Consider the following 12,438-nt stretch of genomic DNA (forward strand, 5'->3'; position numbering starts at 1 on the left):
CAGGATGGCCTGGGTCTCTCCAAGTAGCTGAAGCTGACCTAGAACTTCTGATTTTCCTGGCTCTGCTTCCTAAGTGCTGGGATTACAAGCATGTGCTACCACACTGAGCCAAAAAGCAAGAATGCCTTGGATGCTTGGACTGGAGCCCTGCTACTCTCTCGACCATTTTTCTGTTGGAAATCCTAAAATGCTCACCAATCAAAATTGGCCTTTAAACCTACCTTGAATAATTGGTGGCCATAAGGGAAAGAAACAAAATTTGAAAAGGGGTCTTTGCAGTAAGTCTGGATGTGCCACTGAAAGGGTAAAACAGGCTTGTTTGTTTCTCGTAGGACTTTGCAAAGCCTTCAACCATGCTGTATGTGTTGTCAGTCTGGAAGACGGAGAGCCGGTTTATGGCATCTAATAAACTTATTTGACTATAGGAATAATTGTCTTCCTCTCCATCTGTTTATATCTCAAAGACGATTGCATAGTGGTTTGGAGATGCAGCTTTGAGACAAAGCTGTCTTTAAGAGGAAATGATTCTGAGTGGTTAACCATCCCCCCACCCCCGCATCCCCGCGTGAGGAAATTCACTCAGAGGCTGCTCAGGAGACTGCCTGGGAGGTGGCAGTGAAGAGCAATTATATCTTATTTTGAGACATGGTCCCATGTAGCCCAGGCTGGCCTCAAACCTACTCTGTAGCCAAAGATAACCTTGAGCATCCTCCTGTCTCTACCTCCCAGTGAGGGTATCACAGGTACGTGTGCTGCTCTATGGTGTACGAGTGCTGGAGATCCAGCCTAAGGTCTGGTGCGGATGATACAAGCATCTACCAACTGAAGTGGAAGATAGGTTTGTAAAGAAGGGCCTGAGCAAATGCAGGCATCAGGGTAGCCAGAGCACGGTTTAAGGACGCTAATTAATGGGGATCCTTAGAATCCTAAGAACAAACGGCAAATCCAAATGGGGGAGACGGGTTTATATTCACCCGGCCGGATTATGTTTCCCTGTGAGTGCAGAGAGTAACTGGAAGACTCATCACATTGGATGAAGACGGAGACGCAGAAATCCTTATACATTTAGAATGAAGAAAACGGAAAATCCAGAGTATTTGGTCAACGACCCAGAAGCCACGCCTCTTCCGGCAGACACACAGGAAGTGTTTGATAACTGCAGAGAGGTGGGTGAAAAGTTCGTGCTCACTTACTTCAGAATCACACAGCCTGTCCCTGTGGGTGGCGCTATCCAAAACACCTGGATCCGTGTCCTCCTCCGAGGGGTGCTTTCAGTGACCGCCACAGGACAGTTACTCATAAACTGGGTTTCTTCTTCATCTATGATCTGTGAAAAACAGAGGAAAATAAACACGTTAAAATGCAGCATCCTTGGGGTTGGGCGTTTGCACAGGACTCTGGGGACTCTGAATTGACTATTTATTTATTGACCTGCCATTTGGCATTAATGACCTTGACCCACAGGCCCCAGAACAGTGCCTGGCACAGAGTTCCCAGAGCAATATGACGATAAAGACACTGCACCAGCAACACAGCTAGGTGATGATCTGGCTTACCTACTGTTTGTTCTACAACCACCTGTGCATGCCTTGCTTCAGAGGAGGAGGAGAGGGAGGAGGAGGATGACTAGCGAGCACCGTATGTCTGAACCTTGTTGCTGAGCTGCAGTTTTAGAACTTGATTAAAACGTTTAAAAGCTCTCGTAGTGGAAGCACAGCAGAACACAGAAGTCATCCAGCTTTCTGACATACCAACTCGAGTAACTTCTACTAATGCCTTCTATTAGATTGATAGTCTCTATATTCTCCTAAATTAATCACAGTGACTCTGAAGGACACTACAAACAAGGTAGTAGCCACTCTCATTCCTCCAAACCATGTCAGCCAGCCTTTCTGCCTCCTTGTGTAACTCTGTAGTAGAAGTATATAAGAATAGTTAGTGAGAGGTGCTGTATCCAACTGTGTTCATTGTCTTTATTTCTTACTGACGGTTTCATGTTCTTTTTTAAAAACAATTATTTATTTATCTTATGTATACTGTAGCTGTACATTGTAGCTGTCTTCAGACACCAGAAGAGGACATCCAATCCCATTGCAGATGGCTGTGAGCCACCATGTGGTTGCTGGGAAATGAACTCAGGACCTCCGGAAGAGCATTCAGTGCTCTTAACCGCTGAGCCATCCCTCCGGTACCAGATTCATGTTCTTATAATAACTCTTAGTTAATTTCAATCCCATAACCCTCTCTTATCTCCCCTCCCTCTTCTGTGGAATTTCTTCATTCCAACAAGTACCTCTCCTGCTTTCATGGTGTGTGTGTGTGTGTGTGTGTGTGTGTGTGTGTGTGTGTGTGTGTGTGTGTGTGTGTGTGTGTGTGTCTGTCCTCTCTGGTTTAATTAGAGTCGCTTGCATGAGCATATACGAGAAGTTATTTACTGAAGCGTGGGGAACTTATCAGGGGGTTCCCCACTGTCTTAGTTAAGATTATTATTGCTATGATGAAACACCAGGACCAAAAGCAAGTTGGAGAGGAAAGGGTTTATTTGGCTTACACTTTTCCATCATTGGAGGAAGTCAGGGCAGGAACCTGGAGACTCATGCAGAGGCCATGGAAAGGTGTTGCTCGCTGGCTTGCTCAGCCTGCTCTCTTATAGAACCCAGGACCACCAGTCCAGGGATGGCGCCACCTACAATAGGCTGGGCCCTCCCCCATCAATTGCTAACTAAGAAAATGCCCTACTGATCTTTTTGTTGTTGTTGTTAATTTTGTATCCAGCCCCTCTGCTGAAGGTGTTTATCAACTGTAGGAGTTCTCTGGTAGAATTTTTGGGGTCGCTTACTCATCTGCCAATAGTGATACTTTTGACTTCTTCCTTTCCAACTTTCATCCCCTTGATCTCTAAGCTGTCTTACTGCTCTAGCCAAAACTACAAGCACTATGTTGGATATATAGGGAGAGAGTGGGCAGTCTCGTCTAGTCCCTGGTTTTAGTGGGATTGCTTCAAGTTTCTCTCCACTTAACTTGATGTTGGCTATTGGCTGGTTGTATATTGCCTTTTATTATGTTCAGGTATGTGCCTTTGTATCCCCGATTTCTCAGGAATTTTAACATAAAGGAGTGTTAGATTTCATCAAAGGCTTTTTCTTCATCTCCTGCGATCGATGATCATGTGATTCTTTTCCCTTTCAGTTTGTTTATATGGTGGATTACTTTGATGGATTTTCATATATTGAACCATCCCTGCATCCTTGGGATAAAGCCTACTTGATCATGGTGGACGATGTTTTTGATGTGTTCCTGGATTTGGTTTGTGAGTATTTTATTGAGTATTTTTGCATCAATATTCATAAGAGAAATTGGCCAGGCTTCCCCAGGTGGGGCTTGGGGAAGGCAAGAGAATGCTAAGCAAGCAATTAGAAGGGCTGAAAGGAAGAACTGACAGGAGCTGAGGATGAAAACAAGGGAGAGGGCTATTGTTGATATGCCCAGTCTGGTGAGGAGGATCTGGGGAGAAGGTTAAGTTGAGTGAGTGTTTTGTCTGGTCTAAAAGAAACTTGGGACAAATGGCTAACTGGGGTGCCTTTTAACACACCGAAGCACTGGCTGGCCTCCAGGCACACTCAGTACTTATGCCCCTCCCCTCTGTCTTTTCATCCTGCCCCCTCCACTAAATCTCTCCAGCCATGGACTTCCCTTTCCCCAGCTCTCATTCCTATACAACCCCTCCCTTTCAGGCACACGAGTGCCCTCTTGGTCTTTCTTGCTTTTCTCTTTTCTTCTTTTCCTCTCCCACTCTCCCCATCTCGCGGGCACATTCAGTCTGCTGGTCATGCTTAGTCTCCTACAGGCTCTCTCTGCTCTGGACTCCTCCAGATGCGTCTGGTTGTTCTCTTCCTCATATCTACCATAAAAACCTCTTCAACTAGAAAAAGGAAAGAAAGAAAAGGAAAGAAAATGCCCTACAGCCTGATCTTACAGAGACATTTTCTCAATTGAGGTTCCCTCCTCCTGGATGACTATAACTTGTGTCAAGTTGGCACAAAATTAGCCGGCACAACTAACCCCTTGTCATCTTGACACAGAAACATGTCAGTGGTAAGCCACAACCCTTCCTTTCTTGTTCATCCTCAAGATCACACAGTAATATTGACATCACAATAAAAAAAATTCCAACTTTTAGAAGTCCCACAGTATTTAAAAATTCAAATACTTAAAAGTTCAGGCTCTTTAAAATACCCAAACTCTTTTTTTTTTTTTAATCCAAAGTCCTTGTAAAACTCCCAAATCAAGTTTAAAGTCACTCAACTGTGGGTTCCTGTAAAATTAAAAACAAATTAAATACTTTCTTACTTCAAAAAGGAAGGGCCAGGGCATAGTCACACACTGAACAGAGTAAAACCAAACTCCAACTGTGTAAATAACTGGATGTCCAAGGTCTGGGATCCAGGCATGGTTGTCTGGGTCCCCCTTTAGGCTTGGGTCACTTCTCTGACTCTGCCCTTCTGCAGTACAGACAACTTGTCTTTTGTGTGCTGGCTGGTTTACTCCACTGCTGCTGCTGTTCTTGGTGGTTGTCCCATGTTTCAGCATCACCAAAATGCCACAGTCTTCTGCTGCAACTGGCTGCGCTTGCCTGTCCTGCGTTCTCTTCAGGGACTCTAGCTCTGCCCTGCAGTGCCAAGCCTCAGCTGCTCTCCATCACTCCTTCATGGTAGCCCAGGTACCCAGGTAGCCTCTACACCACCAAGTTCAGCTGCCAGCAGGAGGTGCAACCTTGGGCATCCTTGGAAAACAGCAAACACTTCCCAGAGGACTTCACCTTGCTCATGCTGGTCTCTTTATAATCCCGGGTGATTGAGCCCCAGCTAACTAGAACCACAGATTCTTAACTCAAAATAGCAAACTGTCTTGATAGAGTCATTAAAGGATTTGCAAATTTCCCTCTGGAATTTCACAAGCCAGGCTTCCACCTTCTGCATTTCTTTCAACTTTCTTATCTTCCAAGCTCCCACAGAACAGCCCATCAAAGTTTAAACACTCAATGATTCTCCCTCCCAGTGTTCCACAGTCCTTCCACAATCATCCCAAAATCATATGGTCAGATCTGACACAGCAAAACCCCACAATCCTGATACCAATGTGTCTTAGTTACTGTTGCTGTGATGAAACGCCATGACCAAAAGCAGGTTGAGGAGGAAAGGGTTGATTTGGCTTACACTTCCACATCATAATCCATCACTGAAGGAAGTCAGAACAGGACCTCAAACAGACCAGGGACCTGGAGGCAGAAATTGATGCAGAGGCCATGCTGCTCATTGGTTTGATTATGATGGCTTTACTCAGCCTGCTTTCTTATAAAACCCAAGACCACAAGCTAAAGAGTAGTGACACCCACGAAGAGATGGGTCCCATCACAGTGATCACTGATTAACAAAATGCCCTGCAGGCTGACCTTACAGAGGCATTTCCTCAGCTGAGGTTCCGTCCTCTCAGACGACTGTAACTTGTGTCAAGTTGACATAAAATTAGCCACGCAGCCACTAAAGATCTCACAATGCACAATTCTTTTTATAAATTTTTCGATAGAATTTTGTATTCCTACATTTTATATTCATATTTTATATTTATACCTTCTATATTTTTATTTTCTTAGAATTTTATATATGAGAATTATATCATTTGCACTAGCCTTCCTTCCCCTTTAACTCCTCCCATGTTTGCCCCAACTCCTTCTTAAATTTACTCTTTAATTAGTCACCAGTGACTCTGTCTAGGTGTGGTTTTTTTTTCAATTTCAGGAGATTATTAACTATTGATTTGATCTCTTTAATAGACATAAGTCTGTTTCTTCAAGATAAGAGTTTTGGAAGATTATATCTTTTAAGAAATTGGGCTGTTTCAATCCAGGTTATCAAATTTGTGGTTACTATTCACATTATTTATTTAAAATATTTCTACTGCTCTGTACTGATGCCCATTCTTTAGTTTCTACTTCAGTAATTAGTGTCTCTTCTTTCTCAGACTGATCGAAAGCTGTTCAACTCTTTAAAAAAATCTTTAAAATAAAAAGGACCACCAGATTTGGGCCTTGTTATCTTTCTCTACTGATTTGATATTTTCAATTGCATTGATTTCTACTACTTTAAAATAGTATTTATTTTTTTGAGAACATCCTAGATCTCATCTGCTATAATTTTCTTCTTTCTTAATGTAAAAGCTCAGACCATTGCATTTTAGATCTTTATTGAAAAATATCATTCTATGTTGTAAATTTCCCTCAAGCACTGTTTTTATAACATCACACATATTTTGGTAAACTGTATTTTCCTGTTCATTTATTCAAAATATGTAAAAAAAATTCTTCTTAGAAACGGGCTATTTACCCTCCAAGTGTTTTGGAATTTTCAAACTTGCTGTTATTGGTTTCCTGCTTAATTCTGGTGTAGACCGAAAACGGACCTGTGTGATGTCTATTCTTTTAAATTGGAGAAGACTTGTTTTAGGGTTCAGGATGTGTTCAAACTTGACAAGCCTACCACATAAATAGGAATGTGAAAGGTTCGGTTTACAGGTGGAGGTGGTGGATGCTGCCAGGTACAGGCAGGCGATGTTGCTGCTGAATTTAGCCAAGTTCTCAATCCTCCTTTCCCAGCTTCCTGGATCTGTCCACTCCTGTTGGAGGTGTGTAGAGGTCTCTGGCTACAACAGGGGCTTGGCTTCTCCTTGAGATTTTAGCCTTGAATGTTTTGGATGCTCTGTGTTCAAATACATAGATTGTTGTCTCTTCTTGAAGAACTAATTTATTTCAGTTTGTATGGTGCTCCTTTTTCTCATAATGACCACTCTTGCCCTAACGTTGTCTCTGACTAAAAGCCCCATAGTGAGTTACCCTCTGCCTTCTTTTCATTAACACTACCATGGCATATCTCTTCCTCACAATCTCTGTCTTGTTGGTACATTTAGATCACCGACATTCAAGGTGATTAGTGGATTATTATATTTATTGCTGCTTTCTATGAATTATCTTTGCTTCCTGTCCATTTTTCTCCTTCACTCTTTCTCTCCCCTTTGTGACTCCTCACTGTGTAGACCAGGCAGCCCTTGAACTCAGAGATCTGCCTGCCTTTGCAAGCTGGGATTAAAAGTGTACACTACCATACTCAGCCAGTAATGAACATTTTAAAATTCCATTTTCTCTCCTTTCTTAGCTGAACAATTTTAATTCTTTTTTTAAAAAATCTGTTTGGGGGCTGGAAAGATAGATTAGTGAGTAAGCATTTTTTTTTTTGAACATTAGGACCTCAGTTTGGATCCCCAGCACCCACATAAAGTTTTAGTGTGGTGGCACACTATAACCTTGGCTTGGAGAGTACAGAGATAGTGGATATTGGAGCTGGCCAGCTAGTCTGTCTGCAATGCAGAGCTCTGGCAGAACTATAAGGTCAGTGTAAGGATCCAAGAATGAGACCCCGGACTCAAAATGTATGTAAATACAAGTGTTTTATTGCACAGAAGTCCAGCATGCTGGGGTCTCCCCATTACCAAGATAGAGAGACAACCAAATGAGCTTGGAGGCCTGATTTAAAGCTTGTTAGATTATTCAGGGGTAGGTGATCGCTTTCTTACCCCATCTCTAAGGGCATTCCATTACCAGAGCATAAGGGCTGGAAATTGTTACTGAGGAAGTCTGGGGTGGGTCTGGAAAGCTGCTGACCCATTGTCCTTGCTTCAGGCTAGATACTTTCTAGTTTTTGATTAGTTGCTTGAAGCCCAGGTTTGTTTTTTTAACTGACTTGCCTGGACTTGGCTAGTTCTTGGAAACAGAGATTTAGGCCTAGTCTTCTTTTTTTTTTTTTTTTTGGCTTTGTCGATTTTCTTTTTTTTTTTTATTAACTTGAGTATTTCTTATATACATTTCGAGTGTTATTCCCTTTCCCGGTTTCGGGCAAACATCCCCTTCCTCCCTCCCCTTCCTTATGGGTGTTCCCCTCCCCATCCTCCCCCCCTTTCCCCCCCCCCCCCCACAGTCTAGTTCACTGGGGGTCTCAGTCTTAGCAGGACCCAGGGCTTCCCCTTCCACTGGTGCTCTTACTAGGATATTCATTGCTACCTATGAGGTCAGAGTCCAGGGTCAGTCCATGTATAGTCTTTAGGTAGTGGCTTAGTCCTGGAAGCTCTGGTTGCTTGGTATTGTTGTACATATGGGGTCTCGAGCCCCTTCAAGCTCTTCCAGTTCTTTCTCTGATTCCTTCAACGGGGGTCCTATTCTCAGTTCAGTGGTTTAACTGCCCATTTGAAGCCTGTCATGGAGTCAGCCTGTTTCTTCCCTCTCATCGGGAGAAACAGAGAATGACATATACCTGCTGACCTCTGTCCTTCCCACATGTGCTTGCCTGGGCACTTGCACACACACCCCCCAACTCACACATGCAAAAAACACATACACATACACCAAAAATAAAAAGAAACAAAAGCCCGTTTTTAATGGGTATCTTACAGTTTGCAGCATACCTTTAGAGCTAATAAAAAAAATCCACCTTCGAATTACAGCAGACTGCATCACAGTGCTGTAAATGCCTTGCAATAACAAAGGCTCCCAATTCCTTTCTCTCACTCTATGTTACACACACACACACACACACACACACCGAGTACACTGCTGATTTTGTTCTGAACAAGTTGTCACCTGTTAGATCAATTAAGAAAAAAGGTGGTTTTTGTCTTCACATTCCTTTTCTGATGTTCTTCTGAGCTATATTATTTGCCTTCTCTCTGAACAGCTTTTAAAAACCATTTTTAGAAATGCAGTTCTAACTAAAAACAAATCCCCTCAATTTTTATTTGTCTGAGAAAGTCTTTATATCTTCATTTTTTTTTAAGAACAATTTTGCAGGGTACAGAATTCTAGGTTTGGAGTTCTGTTTTTTCTTCCTTTCCCTGAACATTCAAAAATGTTTTATCCCTCATTCTTTCTTTATTTTCTACTTTCCTTTGCTTCGTTGGTATTTTGTTTTGCTTTGTGTTTGCTTTTAAAACAGGGTCTCCTTATGCAGTCCAGCCTGACTTGGGGCTCCCTCTTTCTGCTTCCTATGTCTGGGATGTGGTGCCCAGCTTTAAACTGTAACTCGCTCTCTTCCGCTTTCCTTCTCCCCAGACTCTCACACATTTGGTACCCCTGGTGCTCATCCCAAAATTCTTAGATACTGTGTTTCTCCTCATTTTTATTCCATTTTTTCTCTCCCAACTTCCCAGAGCTGCATCTTAAGCTCAGAGATTCCTTCCTCAGCTGTGCTGTCTGCTAGCAAGTGCATCGAAGGCATTCTTCACGTCTGTTACACGGTTGTTGACGGCGAGCCTTTGCCATCTTTCTTGGCGTCAGATTTCCACTTCCTTCCCACCTTCAGCTTACATCACCCACCTGTTCTCACCTGTTGTGCGCTTAACATTTTAATTGCACTGTTTTAAAAATTCCTACTCTAATCCCAAACTTCCTGCTTTATCTGACTCTATCCTGATTCTGGTCAGTCTCTTTGAACCCTGTGTGCGTGCGTGCGTGCGTGCGTGCGTGCGTGCGTGCGTGCGTGCGTGCGTGTGTTTCCTGTCGGAAGGCAGATGTGATAGACGGGGTCAGTTGAACTGCCAAACACAGGACTTTTTATAGGATGTGGGAGGAAAGGAAGTGATCTACAGTCCTGTAGCTGGGTCTCCATCCTTTGGCGAGAGTGACCGTGGATTAGGAACCTCATTTGAACATCGGAGTTTTCCACTCTTGGCTGGAATGGAGGCTCAGAGCTAGGTATTGCCCTGGCCTAGGGTTGGCATATCTCCTTCTCCCAACAGGCATGATTAAGAGAAGAATGCTTGCTATTACAAAATACTGGATGCATGAGAGATTTTCTTTCGTTTTCCATTGTTGAGAGATTGGTAGATCTTCTGGTGTAAAACTCACAAAACATTCTGGGACTTCCTCATGTCTGGGTCTCTCTGGTGCTTTAGCTCTTGGAAGGATGCCCAGGAGCCCCCCAGTAATTCATCCGCCTCAGGGCAGGTTTTCCTGCCCTGGCCAGGGTTCCCATGAAAGTCTTTGCTTTGTTAAGTGGTGATTCTGCTTATTTTCTTGTCTGTCTCTTTGATATTAGGAACAGCAAGTGGCTCTTTCTCTTGTTCCTCTCAGGTCATAATAGTAAAACAGCCCTAATAAGCAATGTGCTGTATTTCTCAGAAATCTGGAGGCTGGGAGCCAATGCCAAGGTGGTATAGGTTCAGTGTCTGCTCTTCTTAGAGGGCTCCATTGCACTGCACCCTCACACAGTTTGGGGAGGGTATGGATAGGCTCCTCAGACCTCTTACAAAAGGCCCGAATCAATTCCTGATGGCCTCATAATCTACTCTATCTCTAATACAGACAAGTTGGAGAGTGTGAGCTAGCACGTGGATTTTCAGGGGTTACAACCACTCAGATGCTAGTGTGCCCTTTGTTGACCTATTTTTTCTGCAGGTCCTCAAAATACTTGTTTTTGGTTTTTTTCTGCTTATTCAGAATGGACAATATGCACGTTTCAGCTCCTTACAAACCACACCAGCAACCAGAGTCACCCACTTTTAATGGCACTTTCTCCTCCCCACCCCTCCCCTTTCATGCAGAGTGAATGTGTAATTTATTATCCAAATCAGATAAAAGGGATACTTTCTGCAGTGCTGGGGATCAAATCCAGACTCTTCCAAATGCCCAGCAAGCATTGTACCACTGAACCACACCCCCTTATCTCCAAAGAGCTGCTATTAATGGTTCTGGGTCAACAAATAAAACCAAGACTTCGTTAGCCAGTGAGGGTAATCTTAATATGTTTGGTTTCGCCAAACTCACTTGTTTCTGGCCTTTCTACTGTGCCCCACCCCCACAGGCCACCATCCCCTCGTTGTATTACAATAGATTCTGACATCTAGAAAGTCATGCAAGTCTTCCTTCCTTATCTTTATCAGCATATGCTAGATACTTACGTTTTAATTCTCAAAGGCTGTGTGCAAGCTCCCTACTGTCATGGCCACTGTATCTTTCTAGTTTGATATCTCTCTCTCTCTCTCTCTCTCTCTCTATATATATATATATATATATATATATATCTTTGTGCTGTTTCATTGACCTTTGGGATCTGGTCAGCGGAGTCCAGCCCAACCCCAGCTCTGCCCACCACTGCCATATATATGTGCTGAATCCCATCTCATTCCCAGCCACAGCAGAGGCCCGAATCTTCCTCCAACCCTCCTCTCTTCCCTCCCACTCTTGCCCTCTCTTTTGCAGAAGCAGAAAGCCCAGTATTATCTGAGCAGGCCCTTTCTTTCCCAGGCATCATGACCCGGCTCTCCTCATATCTGTGTTGACAGAGACACATTCCTTCTTCTCACATCTGCTTTGTTTCCTGACACCAACACTTGTCCCTTTTCTCTGGTACTGATTCAGTGTTCACTGCAACCAGGTCCTTCCCATGAAGCTCCTGAGCACATTCCACTCTTTCCCATCTAAAAGACCCTCTCTTAGCCTCCCCCCTATACTGACCTTACCTTTCTCCTCTCCATCACAGTCAAATCACTAGAACAACTTGACTAAACTTACTGCCTTCACCTCCTCCACATTCTTATACCCAGTTCTGTGTATTTTCAGTGCATACTATCAAAATGTCTCTGGATAAAGCCTCTGCAATGCTTACCCCATCGGTTCTGGTTCTACCTTATCTCCCATCCCACCCTGCACTGAAGCTTATCTCCCTCACGGACCTTTTAAAAAACACGCCACAAGTTTTAAAGTCTTCCTAGGCTCCTTCACAGCTTCCAGAATCAAGACTAACGTCTTTGGCGGTTTGACCCTGCCCTCCTACCCCAGAGCCTCACTCGACTCCATCTCTCTGCTCCTGTTCTGTTCTCTGCTTCTCTGCTTGTGTGCTTCCTCCTGCCAAAGCCTGGTCAATTCCTACTTCCCAGGCCTTTTTAAAAATCCGTGTTTCCTCAGCACTTAGCGCATATCAGATGTGTCCTTAAGAATGATGTGAACAGCCAGCCTCAGGGTCAGTGGGGTCCCAGCAATGTGTAAAACTGCACAGCGTCTACGTATAATGTGTGCAGATCCTTCCTTATAACTTTATCATCTCGTGATTGCCTACAGTGCCTATATATGGAAGTAGTTATTACTGTTATGGAAGTAGCCTACTGTTAGAAAATAGTAACAACTATGCATATGTTTTAATATTTTATTGTAATAAAATATTTTCAGCCCTTAGTTGGTGCGGACATGGAGAGCTGAATGAACTTGCCCTCCCTTTGGTTGTGAGATGTTCCTGCATCTCTGCCTGATGCAGTCTTAGGACTTCCAACTTCCCACGTTGCTTTCTTAGATACTGTTAATGGCCTTGACACTCGTCCCAGCTAGTATTTTTTAGTGCT

The 12,438-nt window shown here is 43.5% G+C and overlaps 1 protein-coding gene across 1 annotated transcript in view; it reads right to left on the reverse strand.

Annotated features, from left to right (window-relative positions):
- Positions 1-12,438, reverse strand: part of Spon1 (spondin 1) — a 275,300-nt gene that overhangs the window by 203,349 nt on the left and 59,513 nt on the right. Inside the window, exon 3 of the mRNA XM_032892851.1 lies at positions 1,194-1,327. Within this exon, the coding sequence (XP_032748742.1) occupies positions 1,194-1,327 (134 nt within the window). The remainder of the gene's footprint in view (positions 1-1,193; positions 1,328-12,438) is intronic.

This window comes from Rattus rattus, chromosome 2 (assembly GCF_011064425.1).
Source record: "Rattus rattus isolate New Zealand chromosome 2, Rrattus_CSIRO_v1, whole genome shotgun sequence".
Taxonomy (NCBI): domain Eukaryota; kingdom Metazoa; phylum Chordata; class Mammalia; order Rodentia; family Muridae; genus Rattus; species Rattus rattus.